This window comes from Octopus bimaculoides, chromosome 18, assembly GCF_001194135.2.
Source record: "Octopus bimaculoides isolate UCB-OBI-ISO-001 chromosome 18, ASM119413v2, whole genome shotgun sequence".
Lineage (NCBI taxonomy): Eukaryota > Metazoa > Mollusca > Cephalopoda > Octopoda > Octopodidae > Octopus > Octopus bimaculoides.
This window is the reverse complement of record NC_068998.1, coordinates 40,609,585-40,631,147: the sequence shown is the minus strand read 5'-3', so window position 1 is coordinate 40,631,147 and position 21,563 is coordinate 40,609,585. Positions and strand designations below refer to the sequence as shown.

The window sequence follows — 21,563 nt, the reverse complement described above, 5'->3', positions numbered from 1 at the left end:
ATAAGACAATTCGTTAGGTCATTTATAATATATGAATGTGACATACAAATATGCATGACATAGTCACACAAAGACATTTGCATTTATATACACATTCATACGTGCATGGAAGTGTCAATAAATATATACACATTGCATATATATACAAGCATTATTGGATGAAAATACACATCTTCCTAAATGCAAGCACATTCATACGTACGAACACATACACTGTCCCAAAAGTCTTTCAGCTTATCGAATATACAGTATATTTACACACTACCTTAGCTACAAGGCATACCTACATACAAATACATGTGTATGTATATGTGTTTGTGTGTATATATATATATATATATATATATATATATATATAGGGGTGGGGTGCTTAAACGTGGCGAAATATATCGCTCAGGTGTGTATACTAGATATTCACATTATATATAACAAGCCTCCTAACATGCATAAATACATACACATATATGCGTGTGTATATGTATGTATATATATATATATATAGGTATATGTATATATATAGTCACATTCCTATCTCCTGACTAACACCATTAAAATACATAGATATGTATTTATGTATGTATATACGTATGTGTGTGTATATACACATACATACACACACACACACATATGTAAGTATATATATTAATTGTGTTAACCAGAAGGTAGGAATAGGACCAAGATCTTCACAGGGCTCTGACTCGTGTCATATTCATGAAGTTCATGTTCAGCTTAGCTGCAAGTCGACGATTGGACATTATGGTTTGTGTGGATGTTTGCAAGGTGAAACAAAATGGCTGGTGAAAGGACGCGTGTTGACTAAAGTACTTTTAGCTACAGGTTCGTTCAATTGAACCTGGGATTAAACAACCACTATGCTACCTTGTCTTTTCTAGTTTTTTCGTTCTTATACTACAAAGGACAAAGCCCAAAATATTGAATTCTACATTTATCACTGTTTAATCTAGATTAACTTTAGATAAAACAATTTATCCAAGGAATTATCTGCTTTAAAATTTTTCTCAAGAATTTAAGCTACCAAGTTCAAATACGACATCTGAAAATCTCAAGATAGCCTATAAGCTGTTACTGCTATTTTTGTTGTTTTAGCAATGTCACAGCCTTCTTGTATGAACTGTTACTGCTGAAGCATTGGATATATCTTAGCACAGTGGTTCTTAACTGGGGTCCGTATGACCCCTCAGGGTCCATATAAGATTTTTGGGGCTCCATGCAAGCAAAATAGTAAACTGAGGATCCACAATAGGGTCCATGAAAAAATTTTGATTCAGATGCATTTATTGCAACAAACACCTGAGATTTTTTCTTAAACATGTTAAATAGTTCAATCTACACAACTTAATGCAGGAAAAGGTAATGGAAATTTCGAAAGAAATATCTATAAAACTAGTTTTTAAACATCAAGTGGCTATGGGGTCCACCAAAATAAAATAGTAATAAAAGCAGTCCATAGATTAAAAAGGGTTGAGAACCACTGCCCTAACGAAACACCCATCTGCATCTGTCACTTAGTGGCATAACTAAGATGGGCCAGGTAGCAGGGTATGTGATGTGTCCTAAGTACCAATTTGTATCATTGAAACGGGGTAGTCTCAGGTGGGTTAATATCAAAAGAATTAAACTTGCTACCACTAGTGTAGCTAGGGGAGCGGTAGGGATGGTCCGCCCCAGGTGGCACTTTTAAAGGGGGGGCACTTTTGGGTCTGCTGCAGGCAATATGTATTTTTTTGTGGGGTCCGGGGGTGGCAAATGGAAGGGCTGCCCCCAGGCAGCACACACTCTAGCTATGCTAGTGCTAGCTACATAAATGATATTCAGATTTCTTGCTCTGCAGTAGTTTATATTTCTTATTGTGCCTGCTTGGAAAACATAGACCCTAAGCCTTTTTTTTTTCAGGTGTCATTTTAAGAAACTATACACATCTCTACAGTTTGTCAACTGACTAAACATTTGTTTGGGATTTGCTTATGGAAGAGTTTGCTTTTCTAAAATTTTCCCCAGTTAAAATGCTTTTTGTTAATTACCATCTTTTTTTGTTGTTGTTGTTTTTAGCTTTTTTTGCTAAGTTTGTGTTTTCTGGTGGTATTATTTTTATCTTTTGGTCAGAAGGGAAAGGCAGGGACCACAACACTTCAGAAGGCCTCTGAGGTTAATGAAAGGGAAGGAGGGAGAAAGTTGTTCTTAAACCAGAGATCTGGCCAGAATGCTTGTAACACAGTGGACTCTATTTAAGGTACCCTAAGAGCCAGTTAACCCAGATGACAGATTATGCCTATCAACCAAGTAGTCTAAAGTGGGACTTGACGCAGGATGCAAAGACCTTGTGCAAATACCACAAGACAGCCTGTTTGATGCTGTCCACTGCTTTAGACTGGTACTTCATTTATTGACCCTAAAAGGATGAAAGGTAAAGTTTTTGGTTTGAAGATACATTCCCATCCCTCTCTCTCCCATTTGTCTCAAAGGTCCTGGAAGGATTTGTGAGCATTACCCTTCTTGAGTAAAAGATAAAATAACCCATTAGCTGACATTTTTATTGAGCAGCTTCTCTCTCTGTTTCTTTCTATCTGTCTATCTGACTCTCTCTCTCTCTCCCTCTCATTCTCATACTTTGGTATTGCTATGGAATCTGGTTGTCATAAATATGTTTGAACTGTTTCCATTTAAACTAACAGAAAGAATCAATAAACAGCAAAGGTAATATCATCATCATCCTGACATTTTTAAAAATGAAGGTGAGACAGGTAAAGTGTTTTTTGTGTCAACAGAGGACAGAAGCAGATACAACTTGCTTGGATGGAAGATATGTTCTTGACTCATATTTGCTTGAGTACAATGCAATTTTAACACTAGAAGGACCAACTGCGTCAGCTAACACTATTTCCTTCTTTAAATGTTCATAACTTAAAAACATTTGTTGAAATTTATTTCATGGTGCATAACATTTTATGTTTTTATGTCATCTATACACACTATGCATTATATGAAGATTGTTAGGATTGGGAAAAAAATAGGCCTTATACTAACTATAAGGACCAGGCATATCACTTGATGCATGATGAGATAAAAAACCAAGGCTATGAAAGATTTCAGAACATTTTTAAAGCGAAGGTGTTACAGCTGTTGTTGGGATATTTTATATATCCATTCATCGGAGATGGTGCGAGAAAATGGTTTAGCAATAGTTATTCTAGAGAATATATGAAATAGAGAGTGAACTGGAGGAATGAAAACAGATGTGAGATATGCAGGGATATCATATCTGCAGTTCCATTATTTAAGCAGAATGGGATACATATAAGTTTCCTGTGCCTTGTGTGTAAGTTTCAATAGTATTTAGAATTGGTCATTCCAAGCATATTGGAATGTTATTGGATCGAGGGTTTTGTTTGAAGTGACTTAAAAGTTGGGAATGTGTTTGTAAGGTCAACCTCAAATCATATATATATATATATATACAACGGGCTTCTTTCAGTTTCCATCTTCAAAATCCACTCACGAAGCTTTGGCTAGCCTGAGGCTATTGTAGAAGACACTTGCCCAGTGGGACTGAACCTGAACCATGTGGTTGGGAAGCAAGCTTCTTACCATACAACTTAGAAATATCTTGTCTGATTCATCAGATGCTGCGCTTTCAGAAACTCAATAATATTGTTGAAGCCCAACCATTTTGCTTCTCATCTGATTCTAGTGAAGAATAATCAATGGACATCTGTATTGCAGATCCAAACAATAAGCTGTATACATCTTTCTTTTTTTTATTCCTCTAGTTTTAGCTCAGAGCTGTGGCCATGCTGATGCACCGCCATTAAAATCTTTATTGTAGATTCAGTAAAAAGAGCAAAACCAATCCATGAAATTCTGACTATAAAATCTACAGAGAAGCCTACTATAACACTGATATCATACTAGAGCAAAAGATCAAAATCTGTAGTTATTTTGAGCACCTTATATCTAGATGTGTTTATTCCTTCTGAAAATAATCCCAAAAAGAAACCTGAGACCATACTTTTTTTTGTAACAAAAACAAGGTAGGAGTGGATGTGATTGATCAAATGGTAAGACATTATTTAGTCAGGGCTGATACCAAGCAGTGGACCATGCATTTTTTTTTTTTTTTTACAATATTTTGGATCTAGCTCTTATAAACAGTTGGGTAATATACAAAAATGTATACTCACCAAACATCAGTCAGCAAGAGTATATTCCAAAAGTTGCTGAGGAGCTTTGTGATGATTCTCTGCATAGTTGCCAAAATACTAGGAAATTGCCATTTGATGACACAAATACTCCTAAAGAAAAAATTTGATGTACATGTGCTGGTACTGTTGAAATAGAACTACAGAAATATGTGAAGGCTGCATAAAAATACAGTATGTAGTCAGTATGTGGTAAAAAGTTATGATGAATGCAGTTCATAGATTTCATATCTGATTTTTTTTTTGTTTTTATTTTTTGTACTTGACTTGGCAGTAAAAGGGTAAAGACCCCCTTCGGTTATGAATGGCCATGGAATTGTACCTAGAAAGTTACCCTCCAAGGCACAAGTCCAGCAAGGTTGTTTATGGAAGACCAGCAGCCTCCCCTCTCTGTGCAACTAATGTTATCCAAGAGAAAGGCAAAGGCTAATACAACTTGGCACCAGTGACATCGCAACTCATTTCTACAAATGAGTGAACTGGAGCAATGTGAAATAAAATGTCTTGCTCAAGAACACAATACACAGCCTGGTCCAGGAATCGAATTCACTACCTCATGATTGTGAGCCCGACAGTCTAATCACTGAGCCATGTGCCTTTGGCAGTACATAAATTATAATTAGAACAATACAGAGAAGATTAGCATGGCCCCTGAACAAGGAGGACACAAAAATTTCTGAAGTGTTCCATATTTTTTTGTAGATGCAGGTATGGCTGTGTAGTAAGAAGCTTGCTTCCCAACCACATGGTTTTGGGTTCAGTCCCACTGTGTGGCACCTCAGGTAAGTGTCTTCTACTATAGCCTTGGGTTGACCAAAGCCTTTTCAGTGGATTTGACAGACATACAGGCATTCCCCTGCATCCCTCTTCAGCTGAGCGTTCCTTATCTTGTGGGCTCATGGGTGCTAGTACCACATAAAAAAATCAGCTGTGCCAGTGCCATGTAAAAGCACCTGTGGCAGTGTTGTGTAAAGGCACCCAATACACTCTGTAAAGTGGTTGGTGTTAGGAAGGGTACCCAACCATAGAAACCATGTCGAAACAGACATGGGGCCCGGGCAGCTCTCCAGCTGGCCAGCTCCTATCAAACCTTCCAACCCATGCCAGCATGGAAAATGGCTGTTAAATGATGATGATGATGATGATTTGTGTCAATTGATGCACTTTGGTCCTTAGGGGTAGTTAAAAAGCCTGGTCCTTCTAGTGTCATATATAATGGGACACCCAATGTTTCATGGCTACTAATTGGTAATTCATATGTAATCAATACCATTTTCCTCCTTTTTTATAATACTATCCTTCCTTGGATTGAGAATGGCTGATAAAAAAAAAAAATTGCTGTATTATTTGTAATTGTAGACAATGACAGTATAGTAAAATTGACAAGTGTTGTATGTTATTAACTCTCAGTGTTGTTTTCGAGTCATCTTGTTGGACTAAAGAAAATGAATAGGGAATCATGTCACTAGGTTCTTCCATGAACTCATTTCATGATAGCTGAGTCTTCAGTGACTCACCAATAACCTTTGTGGGTCACGGAACCAAACTACACCACCACCATCATCAAAACAGCCACCACCACTATTATTGCTCTCTTCATGTAAGCAATGCAGAGGAAGAATTGACTGAACTAGTTCAAGTATTGACTTTTCCAGACATATGGAAGAATTTGACCCACCATTCTAACTAAACACTCTTCAAATTTGAAGTTGCTCCAGCTGCTGGCAGTACTAGATTGTAGTAATACCAGTTCTAATTGAAATAGTAGAATTCAATTTAACTAGTGATGGTCTTTGTTAGCAAATAATAAGAGTAAAAATTTCATTAAGTGGAATAAATTGGTTTACTGTGAAGAGGATGAGAAGTTTGATGTTTTGGGATGGGGCTTTAGTGCCTATCTACAAGTGAACTCATTTGTTGACAATAAACATTTTTGGATATACCAATGTGTTATGAAATTGTCCAAGCTCAGAATAACTTATTTCTGATAAAATATTTTAAATTTGTAAATGTTGTATATACAGATTAAAATGAACTTTTGTCACTATATTTCTAGTAACATACATTGCCTTCTTTTAAATTAATTTTAAAAATGATGAAATGAGGCACAGGAGTGGCTGTGTGGTAGGTAGCTTGCTTACCAACCACATGGTTGGCATCTTGGGCAAGTGTCTTCTACTATAACTTCGGGCCGACCAAAGCCTTGTGAGTGGATTTGGTAGACGGAAACTGAAAGAAGCCCATTGTATATATGTATATATATATATATATGTATGTGTGTATATGTTGTGTATCTGTGTTTGTCCTCCCAACATCGCTTGACAACCGATGCTGGTGTGTTTAGGTCCCCATAACTTAGCGGTTTGGCAAAAAGTGACCGATAGAAAAAGTACTAGGCTTACAAAGAATAAGTCCTGGAGTCGATTTGATTCGACTAAAGGCGGTGCTCCAGCATGGCCACAGTCAAATGACTGAAACAAGTAAAAGAATAAAAGAATATATGTATGTATGTGTGTCTGCGTTTGTCCCTCCACCATCGCTTGACAACCAATGCTGGTGTGTTTAATGTCCCCGTCACTTAGCGGTTCGGCAAAAGAGAACGATAGAATAAGTACTAGGCTTACAAAGAATAAGTCCCGGGGTCGATTTGCTCGACTAAAGGTGGTGCTCCAGCATGGCCACAGTCAAATGACTGAAACAAGTAAAAGAGTAAATAATTTAGTAAAATAATTATGGTATTTGGAACATAAATTTACTTGAACTTTTAGAGAAAGGTTTTATTTTGGGTCCTTTTGAAACTGAAAGTTTGTATTCATAGAATCTGGGGTGGTCTTAGGTGGTTTGGTATCAAAGAGTTAAATGCTGATTTCTAATTTCACTTGTGCATGGCTTTGATGTTTAATTTTAGAAAAAAATGAAGAAGTATATTTATTATTTACTTTTGTGAAGTAAAAGTGTGTCACCATCTTTAAAAGCTTATGAAGAATTGGGCTATAGACATAACATAACTCCAATGACAGGATATGAATGATTGACCTCGCAACAAGGTTAGTTCACAAACACACAAAGTTGCAAGTACATAGATAATTGATTAAAGAAGTGTTTGATAAGCATTCTAAGTGTGGACATCTTTTTTGTTTTTTTATTGTAGAGTATGACTGTTCTAAGATTTATGATCAGAAGGTAATCTCCATCTTACAGTCTGAACTGAAATAAAACTACAGGGAATAAAGTTATAGTTTTTGCTAGGGAAAAAAATAGTTATAGTAAAAAGCATGTTGCATTTTCTTTAAATACCATAATTAATAGTTGAAGTAATTAATTACATTTCATACTATATTTTTCTTCAAATACACTGCCTTTGATTCAATTAATTTTCAAAATAATGACGAATTTAATGAAATAACTGCTATCATTAAATTAGTGATTGGAACATAAATAACATAAAATTTTGATGCAAGGTTTGAATTTTGGTCATTTTAAAGCAGGAAGTTTGTATCACAGAACCAGGGGTGGTTACATGTGGGTTGGTATCAAAAGAGTTAAACAATATTTTAAGTCATTTAATAATTGATAATTCAGGAATTTTATATGATAACACAATATATAAAACGGCATTACATATACATGAAAAAAAAAAAGAAACTGTTTTATTTAACATACAAATTTCCAGCATGGCAGACGACTTGTATTCCAGAAAGCTTTACTATTTAATGTGGTGGTATTAGAGTTGTTAACTGTTTTACTATGGAAATCAGATATATCCACTCAAAATTTCATCATCCTTAACTGCAGAAAGCAGTTTTATATACCAGTCTGTCTTTTGTTGAGAAATGTCATGTTCAAAACTATTTTTTGATAAGATATGTCAAGTTTATTGAAACAACTTGACTCACAGAAAATATTAATTCTATTTTTTGGTATTATTTCTCATACGTTTTTAGTAACCTAGAACATTTGCCTTTGCATATATACAATAGTTGAATAAATAGAACAGCCTTCAAGAGATATCAAATGGAATAAGAACAAGTTTTCACTGAATATTATGTTAAATAGTAATATAATGGCAATTCATAATTACTGAGAAGAAATTAAGTAGAAAGAAAGAGAATGCCTTATCACAAAACTGGCTGACTAGCTTTGAGTAGCACTTCAGGTCATGTTAGGCAGAACAAGTAGAAAAAGTGAGAACACCTCTCATGGAACTGAGCAACATAGTGCCATGTTGCACCAGAGGTTACTTTATAAGGAAATAAAGAAGAAAGTGAGAGGCCATTCAACAGAACAAAACAACAAGGCTCCATGTGAACTTTTGGATGGCTCAGCCTGGAATTCAATTCACCAATTTTTTTACAACCCTTAGTTGAGCTTCTAGAACTTTCAGCAGAATTTTTTGGCAGGAAAATTTATGCACTTCCCTTAAAGTTCACATCAATTGTTACAAGTCGGTCAATACTAGTTGGCTGAACCATATTCATGTAAGCATTTATACCTTATTCAAAAATATACTTATGCTGAGGTACCAAGCAAGAATTCTGAGTGAGGCTGTTTTGAATCTTGGCAGAAGACGCACTACAGCAATAATGAAAGAGTTCTGTGATGTGGAACTTACCTTCCTATTAACTGCCATATTCAAATGGCAATGTGTTTCTACAAAATTATTTTTGAAAAAGAAAAGAAAGAAAAGGATTTGAACTTAGAATGTACGTAGCTATAACTTAGAATGTACGTAGCTATAATTAAATACCATAGGCATTTGTCTGAGAGATCCAAGGGAAGAATTGTCAGAACATTAGACAAAATGCTTGGCAGTATTTTATCTAGATCTTTATGTTCTGAGTTCAACTTTGCTTTCATGTTTCATATTCTTTCATCCAGGATCAATAAAATAAAGCATCAGTCAAGTACTGCAGGTAATATAATCATTTATAAATTTTCTACAAGTGGATGGGCTGTTGTCAACCCTTATCTATTTCTAAATATGGTAATATTTTCTCCTAATCTAGACATGTTTTCACTATGACAATGAAGTTTGCTAAGAAGTATTATGCAATACTAGTTGTTAACAAGACATACATGCAGACAAACAGTTTTAGTTTCCTTAAACCAAATCCACTCACAAGGCTTTTGCTAGCTCAGAGCAATAGTAGAAGACATTTGCCTAAGGTGCTGCACAGTGGGACTGAACTTGAAACCACTTGGTTGCAAAGCAAACTTCTTATGCACACAGTCATGTCCAAATTTCTCTTTTTGTGTCTATGTTAGAAACATTGATTCTTATAGCATTCTCTCTTCACTTTTGAAAGTACCTTGGAGTATGTATAACAGGCTGGATGACCAAGTGTATAGCATATTGATGCTTCCTGCAAACAATTCATGAGCAGGTGGTATCTACTCATGGGATACTACTTACTCATGTGTCACAAGTTCAAAATCTGTTACTGGCATTTCACTGAGTTTCTTAACAAAACATTTTATAAACTAGCAAAAGAAAAGAATCTGAGAAAACAGGACGTTGTCCTGAAACATCAAACCTTTCCTCTTCCTTGTGGCAAACTTATGGAAGCTAATTTTACTCAGAGATTCCATCAAGACCATCATATTTAATGAGGTGATGGAAAACAATCCAATAAATACTATTAATACTTATTTTTGATTGCTTGGACATGTTAAAAATGTCATGTTACCTTATATGGAATTAATTGATATGCAACACTTATTATCAGTTAATTGTTATTGATAACATATGTAAGATACATGTATGGTTCTGTGGATAAGATGCTTGCTTCACAACCACATTGTTTCAAGTTCAGTCCCACTGCATGGCAACTTGGGCAAGTGTTTTCTTCTACACACCTGGATTAACCAAAGCTTTATGAATGAATTTGATTTATAGAAACTGAAACTGTGTATGTGTGTGTGTGATTTCTTGTTTTGATATTGCATGTTACAGGTAAACAAGCTTCATTGTCATACAAGCAAAGATGTTTGTTTGTATTCTTCCATGAAAACATTTCCAGACTAGGGGGAAAGATATAAACCTTGCTTGGAAACAGGTAAGGATTGGCAGCAAGCCTCCCACCCATCTCAGCATCCACCAGTAGAAAATCTACTTCAACAAGTTTCATCTGACACATGCAATCAAGGGAAGGTGAACATTAAAACAATGATGATGGTGTATATACGTTCATGCACAATTCTCACAAGCATGAGTATACAAAGGTGGTGATAAACTCCATCACAGAATCATATATTTATATATATATTATCATCATTGTTTAATGTCCGCTTTCCATGCTAGCATGGGTTGGACGATTTGACTGAGTACTGGTGAACCGGTTGGCTGCACCAGGCTCCAATCTGATCTGGCAGAGTTTCTACAGCTGGATGCCCTTCCTAACGCCAACCACTCCGAGAGTGTAGTGAGTGCTTTTACGTGCCACCGGCACGAGGGCCAGTCATGCGGTACTGGCAACAAATACATATATATACAGGCACAGGAGTGGCTAGGTGGTAAATAGCTTGCTTACCAACCTTGGGCAAGTGTCTTCTATTATAGCCTTGGGCTGACCAAAGCCTTGTGAGTGGATTTGGTAGAAAAAACTGATAGAAGCCTGTTGTATATATATATATATATATATATATATATATATATATATATATATATATATATATATGCATGTATGTGTGTGTGTGTGTGTGTGTGTGTGTGTCTGTCACCCCAACATCGCTTGACAAGCAATGCTGGTGTGTTTACATCCCCATAACTTAGCAGTTCAGCAAAAGAGACCAATAGAATAAGTACTAGGCTTACAGAGAATAAGTCCTGGGGTCGATTTGCTCGACTAAAAGTGGTGCTCCAGCATGGCAGCAGTCAAATAAGTAAAAGAATGAAAGAATATATATTTATATATACGACAGGCTTCTTTCAGTTTCCATCTACCAGATCCACTCACAAGGATTTAATCAACTTATAGTAAAAGACACTTACCCAAGGTTAGCCTGAGGCTATGGTAGAAGACACTTGGAACTGAACCTGGAAACATATAGCTAGGAAGTAAGCTTCTTACCACACAACCATATATTTATATGATTGTGTGTGTGTCTTGTCCTTTGAGACTGAAGTGCTTCACAAGCTGATCAGATATTTGTCTAGTGTTACTAGTGAAATCAACCTTTTGTACTTAGTTTTACTCAGTTTCTTCATGTTTTTCTCAATAGCTGTGGGTGGTAAGACACTGTGACCTATGGAAACCATATGCTGGTATGGAAACCTGGATATAAAAAGAGGTCAATGATGATGATGATATTAAAGACAGCAGCCGAAGTATGCAGAAGGTGTAACCATGTTGGTATGAACATGTGTTATGAATACATGATGAGTGTTGAGAAAAAAAAATTGTCGCATGTTTTTAGTCATTTAGTCCCAGGCCAGCTTTGTTTGAGCAGACCTATGATTAGATCCATTCAAGTCTTGGCTGTGCTATCTTTTTTTCTGATACTGGCATCCAGCTGTAGAAACTCTGCCAAGTCAGATTGGGGCTTAGTGTAGCCATCTGGTTCACCAGTCCTCAGGCAAATCGTCCAGCCCATGCTAGCGTGGAAAGCGGACGTTAAACGATGATGATGATGATGTGTATCTAGGACTACATTATTCAATGTGTTCTTCCCTGTTCTATAATGGTAGACAGTAATTTGAATAAAAATCAAGGGCTATTTTCAGCAGTTTGGGCAACCACATAGAAATTCTCCTTGCTTGATGTGCTGTAGATAATTGTGAAGAAAGAGGATGGAGAAAGACGTGGGTTGAGACTGTAAGATTAGATCTTGGGATGTAAGGAGAGATAACAAATAAAAGATAGATGTGTGACGACGAGATATAGTAGACTCACCTAGCATAAAAAATAAGAAGTAGACATAAAATTATTGTTGTTTAGTCCCATTTCAGACCTTATCAGTAGTGTAAAGGCAGTTCTGCATTGCTTGGTGGGCAGTGAGACTCTTGGTATCCCTGTCTAAATGAATAGGAACAATAGGCCAGAAGAAATCTTGCATTCTTTCACACCTGCAATCAGGGGTTACTGCCTCAATTGCTACACTTCTAAACCTGATCGAGTAAGCCCATGATCAAAGGCAATCCAGCCATAACCAACCTGGTTATTCAGACTTCATGTGTACACAATATTATCACGTTATAATTCCTTATGTATAATTTATAAGCCTTTTCTGAGATAATCAATAATGTGTTCATTACAATAGAAATTCCAAAATATGGCTCCCTTTCTACAATGCATATTACAATACTTGATAATAAAGTACTAATATTGTCTTGAAAAATATATTAATTGCTATTGTAATTTGAGTACCAGTGGCGTTTTCAGTAAACTATTAAATCTCTCAACATTTCTACGGAAATTTCATTCATTTGAATTCTGCTCATATTAATGTATAATTTTTTTATTTTTCATAAAACTTATGTGCGAAATTATTCGGTGTCACAGCACGGTCGTAGTCCAGTGACGGAAACAACTAAAAAGAAAAAATTTATACAGCTTGGAGGCCAAGTTGGCTAACTGATTACAAGGGAGATAATCTACATAAGTCGACAGACCAATATCTTATCAGATTATCAACATTGTTGTTACTTTTGTATATAAAATTCATGTAATGAGTGAATTAATATATTTACATAAAAGAAAGGCAGATTGGATTCAACTTTGGATCAAGAGACTACTAAAACGATAAGTAACTTTCTATGTTTTTTACACACATGCAAGATTTCTTTATGAAGTCGTATATTTTTATCATCAAGTATTGTGCCATATATGGAAGGATGGGTGACAATTGTGAACACATCGCTGAGTATCTAAGAAAAGACATGTTTTCACTATGACAATGAAGTTTGTTAAGAAGTATTATGCAATACTAGTTGTTAACAAGACATACATGCAGACAAACAGTTTTAGTTTCCTTAAACCAAATCCACTCACAAGGCTTTTGCTGGCTCAGAGCAATAGTAGAAGACATGAAATTAGGGTAGCAACTATTAAAGTTAGCTACATATGTAAAAGCACTATAGATAATCCTGTATGCAAAACTAACAGGATGTAGTTCACAATAACTATTTGCACAGTACAGCAGCAAAGTTGTAAAAGTTTGTGTTCTATATTATGGTGTATGTATGTGTTAATACATATAAGTATGATTGTATTCAGCTGTGTGTGTGCTTTTTCAGGAGTAGATTGAAAAAAAAAAGCATTCACTCTACAAAGCAGAGACAATATATAGTTTTATAAGCAAGACGGTTATGTAACTAAAAGCTTTGTGCCTGTATGGTCTAGAATGGTCACTGCAAAAGTGGCTGCAGAGGAAGGGCCTCCATAGCTATTTTGGCAGTGACCATTCTCAATCCAAACAAGCATATCTAATGACTAAGTTTATATCTTTATACCTATCTATCTATGAACACACACAAAATGGTCACAGTGAAAATGGTTGCGGAGAAAGGGACTCCATAGCTATCTTGGCCATGACCATTCTCAATCCTTACAGGCACATCTGATGACTGTAGGTCTATCAGACTTATGCGAAACTTTGAGTTATATTACCTGATTTGTTTGTATGATTGTAAATAAAACTATATTTGTGCAGGGATAGCTATATGGTTAAGAAACTCCCTTTGCACCCCTACAGAGTTTTGAGTTTAGTTCCACTGCACAGCACCTTGGGTAACTGCTTTCTATTACAACCCCAGGCTAATCAATATCTTATGAGTGTCTTTGGTTGATAGAAACAGTGTGGAAGCCCTTTGTATACATATATGTGTGTATATTTGTGTCTTTGTATTTGTGCTTGTCTTCCGTCTACTGTTTGACAACCAGTGCTAGTTTATGTTTCCATAACTTAGCAATTCAGTAAATGACTGACAGAATAAGTACCAGACTAAGTACTCACACACATACATACACACTATGTGCATCCAAATTTTAAACTAGGTACACTTTACTTTGCATGTCATAAGAGGCAATTAAAATTGTTGACACAGAGAGTGACACCTAGTGGAAAAATATTGCCTCAAAAAATTAATCCAACTTATGGTAGAAAAGTAGACATAAAATGATGATTGATTATATAATGACAGCCTGACTCAGCTTAAGTTTTGTGGATGAATAGAACATGTCCATCTCATCAGATGCTCCTTCCTAGCATCTGATGAGAAGGATGCATCCTACTCATCCATGAAACTTTAAGTCATGTGAAGCTGAGTCAAACTGCTATTAGCTCCAACCAAATGTATTGAATGTTACTTTCTTTCATTTGTTCACTCAATCATATATATGATGTATTGCCATTTTACACACAGTTTACAGAGGAAAAAGCCAAAATCTTTTTAAATTAATCAAAATTTCTTTGTATTTTTTGTTTTACATAGTACGATATTATTAAAAACAAGTTTTGATCAAATTAAAAAAGTGTTTTTTCCTTTTATATTTATTTAATTTTTTATCACAAACAAATTCCACTAATATGAAATTCACAATCAATCATATATCATCTCTGGTTCAATTTTAATATTTAAAGTCTGTCTCCGGCGGCTGATTGTCAGTGTCAAAAGTTGACCAGACTCAATAGCTTTGTAGACATCAGATGAATCCCTGACATCTTTATTGTTTACGGCAACAATCACATCTCCAACTTTAAGGCCAGCCCTGATGGAAGAAAAACAAATAGAAATAATAGTGAATGGGAAAACAAAGCATCAGAGAGGAGATGCATACCCTGCGCGCAGATAAATTTTTTTGCAAATTATAGTGTGGCTTACAATGCGTTGATTAGAGAGGGAGAGCTATGCAAGTGTGGCTGTGTGGTTACTACCATAACTTTGGACTGATCAACATCAGAAACTATGAAGAAGCCTGTTGTGTGTGTTTGTGTGTCTGTACACACAAGTAAGCACATAGATGTAAAACAAGGTGAAAAAAAAAGCATTTGAATACCAAAAGGTAGAAAAAGTATAAGAGAAAAGTATAAAGAAAAGAAAGTAATGAGAAATGGCAGAGTTTTACATTCTCTATGTTAAACAAAACTGGCTGCAACTTAAAGGATGTAAAATTCTACTTTCTCTCATTAATTTTTCTCCTTTTTACTTTTCCTTGAAGAAGGATTGCCTAAAATGTTGAATTTTTCATTGTTCTCTTTTCTACAATTTTGCTGTATAATATAAATCTTGCCAATGCAGAATCTACACCAGCCTCTTTGGAGTTTGTTTGATCACATGTGTATATGTATATTCTGAACAAGTTGAATGACCTATTCATTGATTTAGAGTTTGAGTATTCTACAGACATATACTTGAACTTTTAATGAAATACTCAGGAACACTCAGCCTCAGAAAGTGTACAATATGGCTGGCCTTTTAAATCACAGATATTGTCCTTCTGGTAGCTTCCCAGAGTTTCCATCAACTCAATTTAACTCACACAGCTTGGGTTAACTCTAAGCTATGGTAGAAGACATTTACCTTATGAAAGTGAAAAGAACCTCACTCTTTCACACTTACACATCAAAACCCACATACCAGTAGAAGAGAAACATGGTTGGATAGATTTGGCAAAGTTGGCGTCAGCAGGATTTGAACTCAGGACATATAAAGCTAGACTAAAATGCAGTAAGGCATTTTTCTGATGCCAATCCACTATACTTATTATGATGATAATAATGGTTTCAAATTTTGGTACAGGACCAGCAGTTTAGGAGGAGGGCTTAAGTTGATTACATCAATACTAGTGCTCAACTGGTGCTTATTTTATCAACCCCAAAAGGATGAAAGGCAAAATCAACCTCAGAATGTAAAAATGGACAATAAGCTACTAAGCATTTTGCCCAGCGTGCTAATGATTCTGTCAGCTTGTTGCCTGAATAATAATGATGATTTCAAATTTTGGTACAAGACTAGCAAGTTTGAGGGAGGGGATAAATTGATTACATCAACTTCAGTGCGCAGCTGGTACTTATACACTGCAACAGTGTAATAACAATATAATTGAAACAAATGGTAGTAACCACACATAACGGAACAACAATCTTTTAAGAACTAACAATCCAACACCCTAACTCGAACTGCAAACTTTGAACTATCAACCAGTGGAGGCTCGTGTATAGGCATTGCGGAACTGCAGCACCCACTATTTCCACTTAGTATTATTGATAACATTCAAGATAACGAGTCCTTTTTCTTTAATTCTTTTTTTATACTTATACATTATATACTCCTTAATGTCAGTAGCCATCTCCTAGTTTATCAAAAAAATACAAAAATCCTTGTATAGAACTGTGCGCTTCATAGTTCCAGCAATGTGATGTTTGGCTGGTGTGCGCATGTCTGAGATAGGAAGCTTCATACTAGGGAGAGAGAGAGCACTGTCATTCATGCAGTGCTGACTCCGGTGTGCTGGTGAAAGATAGTGTTTCTTTTTGACTCTACGTGTGTTGTACTTAAAAATGTGCTTATATTCTTGAATGTGATAAAGTCTAGAATTAGATTATTATTCTGCTTCCAGCTTCAGTGTTGCTGCCAGGATTTGAAAAATAGGGGCATATTTCCCCCTTATTTTGTGATTTAGGGGGGGATTTTTGAAAAACAAGGAGGAATTTGTGGTGGTGTTCAGCAAACAAATTAAACACACTATCTGGCAGTGGCTAAAACATGAACTAATCAAGTTTATGTATAAATTTTCTTTTTATATGTTTGTTTCCTTTTACACAATATTAAAACAACAGATAAAAATTTTCTGCAGCGCACCCACACTCATTTTATCTATGAGCTGCCACTACTATCAACACACAAACTGTGGAAGTAGCACAAACTACCTCACTTACTCAGACCTCTACTATTTATATATAGTGGTCCAGTCCAATCTCGTGAGGGGGCATCGTACTCTTGCACAACATAATTGTTTCTAATTTAGGCACAAGGCCAGCAATTTTAAGAGAAAGGGTTTTTTGATACTATTGATCCGAGTACTTGACTAGAACTTATTTTATTGATTCCAAAATGAAGACAGAGTTGACCATAGTGAGACTTGAACACAGAATATCAGAAGCTGGAACAAATAACACAAAACAATTTTTCTGATGCTCTGATGAAAGAATGCTAAGCATTTTCTCCAACATGATAATGATTTTGCCAGATCACCACTGTCCCACCTCAGTATATTACTGGTAACTTTCTTTTATCAATGTGTATAAAAGGAAAGAAAACAAGAGGGAAATGAAAGCTGGATGTTAAACAGAAGGAAAAATAGGAAAGAGAAAGAAGAGAAAAACAATTGTTTTAAAGCTAGACACGAAATTGTTTTAAACATTTTGTGAAATATTTACCGATCTGCTGGAGAATCTATGATTATTTTGTGTATGTAGATGCCATGAGAAACATCAGGGAAGTCAACAAGGCGTTCCTTCAAGGTTATCAGGATTGAAGAATTTAAAGTAAGCATGGTGATACCAATATAGTGACGGGGTTGTCCAACAAATGTTGGGCTGCTGTCACCAATCCATGATTTCTTATCTGAAAGAAAATTAAATGATAACTCTATATAACAAAATTAAAATTTTTTTTTGTCTTTTGTCATAAGTGTTATTTCCTATTTGCTTTTAACTAGAAATCAAAAGATTACTATTCCCTTCAAACTTTACTTTGGCAACCTGGACATCAATGCTTTGAAACTGACCTATTTTCCATTACATTTCAGACAGATTCAACACTGAATTGCTGAAGCAGAAATATCATTATAGCAAATATTCTGCTAAATACCATAGATTTGCTCGCCAGTTGCTTGACCGTAACCATTTGAGCATGTCCTTTAGTGGCTGACAGTTTGTGCATCTTTGATAATGAGCAGGTGTAATGGGGGAGCATCATAGTAATGTGTTGAGTGGGTTTCTTTGGGATTTGAATAAATGCAAAGTTTGAAGGAAATATCAACTGTTTTTCATACTTTCTAGGAGTAAGTAAAAACGAAATAACAAATGCTACCCAAGGACAAAAATTGTGTTACACAGTATAATGATAATAATAATAATAATAACTTCTAACATAGGCACAAGGCCAGAAACCAGAATGTAGGTGTTAATTTATTAAATTACTCTCCAGAAGTTGATTGGTGTTTATACATATATATACACATTTACATACGTGTGTGTGTGTATATATATATATATATATATATTTAACAATTTCACCTTAATATGACAATCAGTATGTAACACTACAAAGTTCATACAAAGCTTTATACTTTAAATATATTTTATCATCAAAGAATGTATATATGCATTTTAATACTCAGACTGTTTTTTAACATTTTTTATTATTCTCAAAGACTTTTGATAATCTTTTTCTAAAAAAGTGAAACCGGTTAAGTAAATAAATATTTTTTAAAAATAAGTGCATTTTCAAACCTTCTTTCATATATATATATATATATATATATATATATATATTTCTTTATTGCCCACGGGGGGCTAAACACAGAGGGAACAAATTAGGACAGACAAAGGGATTAAGTCGATTACATCGACCCCAGTGCGTAACTGGTACTTATTTAATCGACCCCGAAAGGATGAAAGGCAAAGTCAACCTCAGCGGAATTTGAACCTAGAACGTAACAACAGACGAAATACCGCTAAGCATTTCGCCCGGCGTGCTAACGATTCTGCCAGCTCACCGCCATATATATATATATATATATATACACACACACACACACACACCCTCTCTTATGTTCATCTTTCACTAACGGTATCATGTTTTATGCTCATCTTCTTCTTCCTTAAAAGTTTACTCAGGTGCCAATCACTACCGTCTTTATCTTCTTTCCAGCTAATATATTTTTATATAATGTGGGGTAGCCATGCATCTCCTCTATACTTGTCCCTATATTGTACTTCAGTATCCCTGCACCTGGCATAAAGCTACTCCCTCCTCCCTATACTTTCACCTGTCACATTCACAGGGACTTTCCCCCTTTCCTGTTCTTTTTATACCTTTCAACTTAATTAGCAACCTCACTTGTGCCTTGTGGCACAAATAAAAAAAAAAAAATCACTCAGTAGACACTGTAAGGTGATTAGCATTAGAAAGGGCATCCAGCTATAGAAAACATGCCAAAGCTAACCCAAGAGTTTGGCACAGCCATTTAGTTTGCTGGATCCTATTAAAGCTTTCAATTTAAGCCAGGATGGAAAATGGACATTAAATGTTGAGTATGAAGAAGATTATATATATATATATATTTATTTATTTATTTATTTATGTGTTTCAGCCAAGTGGCTGCGGTCATGCTGGTGCACCACCGTATATATATATATTAGATCTTTCCTGCAATCGGACTTGGACACAATGCTGCAACAGATCATGGACTGGCAACTCAAGCTGGTTGTGGACAAGTGTACCACCATGCATTTTGGGAGGAAAAACCCAGCGTCCACAACACTAATATTAAGAGGTTGCCTTGTGAATGTGACCTGGGCATTACTGTTAGCAGCGACTTGCGCTGGACAAAGCACATCTCTAAAATTGCCAAGAAGGCCAAGGGTACCTTGGCATCCCTCAGAAAGGCTTTTGTCAGTCACTCTCCAGCTATCTATTTAAGGCTATATATGGTGTGGCCACATTTTGGAATTTGCAGCACCAATCTGGAATTCCTATCTTGCTCAGAACGTTGACCTCCTGGAAACTGTTTAGAGACGTGCAACCAAGAAAATACTCTGAATGCCTTGCTTCTTGAAGCATGGATACACTGAAACTCTGATGTTTGGCAACTGACTTGGTAAACACCCACAAAATTATTAACCATTCTGCCAACAACCACCTTGAACACCTTTTTGAGCTCTATGTGTCTTCTACATGTGGATCTGCCTTCAATGTCAGAAAACAGCACAGCTTCCATGACTTTCAGAAACATTTTTGCTGAAGCATGGAACAAACTACCTGCATCAGTTGTTAGCTGCCAAGACATTGCATCCTTTGAAACCACCATTCTTCCTGAAATTTGCCAACACTATACCTGATATCCCCTCCTCCATACGCATGCACACATGTATATCATGACTCACACACTGTTCCCTTTCCTGACATTAGTACATAATTCTATGTACTATACATGCACCTTTGATAAATTGTAGTGCACCTGAGCACTAAACAAGAACTTCATTATTTTTATTATATATATATATATATATATACATGCATGCATATGCACACACACATGAATACACATAAGCAAGTTTATATATATATATATATATATATATATACATATATTGGGTTGTCCGGAAAGTTTGTGCCAATTTATAGTAGCTTACCTTTCGACTTATTTGCCATGAAACCACCTCAATTCTGGGAAGAGGGTATTTTCAAGTTAAAGGAAAGTTGGAGACGCATTGTGCAACAAAATGGTTCATATTTGGTTGATTAAAAATATAATGGCAAGTATTTATTGACCTTTTTCTTTCCTTTAAAAATTGGCACAAACTTTCTGGACAACCCAATACATATAAACTTGGTCACAAGTTTCCATTTATCAAATACCACTCAGACAGTACTGGCCAACATGAAAGAATAAACAGTAACATTGTCCTCAGTGAAATTAGAAATCAGGTATATCATACAATGTAGTTTTAGACATACAATGTCTGAGAAAAAAGACAGGATGGCCATAGCTGGAAAGCATTTCATCATAGTTCTAATCATTCAGGATTGACAGGGCAGATAAACAACAACAATAACAACTTACGTTTATTAGACAGAAACTGTTCAGTTTTTAAAAGAAACTTCTTTGCATAGTCACTAGGAATGGCAAACGAGATTCCTGTAGTGACTTTGAGTGTATTGATACCAATAACTTCACCATCCTGAAAATAACAACAGAAGAATCAACTCAATTTTTTTAATGTCATCAAAGATTCATATTCAATTGTTTTTCATTAACCGTTTAGCATTTAAACCGGCCATATCCGGCCAAAAGTATTCTGCCTATTCTATGTTCAAATTGGCCAGATCTGGTCTCTCACACCAACCCTACAATATGGTTTAAAAAATTAACAGCTACCTCATCAAAATCTCATAGCTACAAGATAATGCATGATTAGTTCAAAACAATGTGGCTAAAAAAGCATTAATTATGGCAGAATAATGTGAACACTAAAGGGTTAAGTTGTATTTTTTTTTTTTAAACTAACAATATGTTTCTCTTCAATGAATTTAAATTTGAATTTAATAGTTGTAGTAATAATGATGATTTCAAATTTTGGCACAAGGCCAGCAAGTTTGAGGAAGGGGATAAGTTG

At 35.5% G+C, this 21,563-nt stretch overlaps 1 protein-coding gene and 1 non-coding gene across 4 annotated transcripts in view; one reads left to right on the top strand and one right to left on the bottom strand.

Moving 5' to 3' along the window:
• Positions 1-4,809: 4,809 nt before the first annotated feature.
• LOC128249991 (U6 spliceosomal RNA) lies at positions 4,810-4,913 on the top strand. Its single transcript, XR_008266132.1, has one exon. It is a non-coding gene; the product is annotated as a U6 spliceosomal RNA (small nuclear RNA).
• A 9,757-nt stretch (positions 4,914-14,670) lies between these two features.
• LOC106876978 (serine protease HTRA2, mitochondrial) overlaps positions 14,671-21,563 on the bottom strand; it is a 16,257-nt gene continuing 9,364 nt past the window's right edge. For all 3 annotated transcript variants that reach the window (XM_014925749.2, XM_052974570.1, XM_052974569.1), the window contains exons 5-7: positions 21,011-21,128; positions 17,598-17,784; positions 14,671-14,926 (exon numbers count right to left, since the gene is read on the bottom strand). In XM_014925749.2, coding sequence (XP_014781235.1) covers positions 14,758-14,926; positions 17,598-17,784; positions 21,011-21,128 — 474 coding nt within the window. In that variant the 3' untranslated portion in view covers positions 14,671-14,757. The remainder of the gene's footprint in view (positions 14,927-17,597; positions 17,785-21,010; positions 21,129-21,563) is intronic.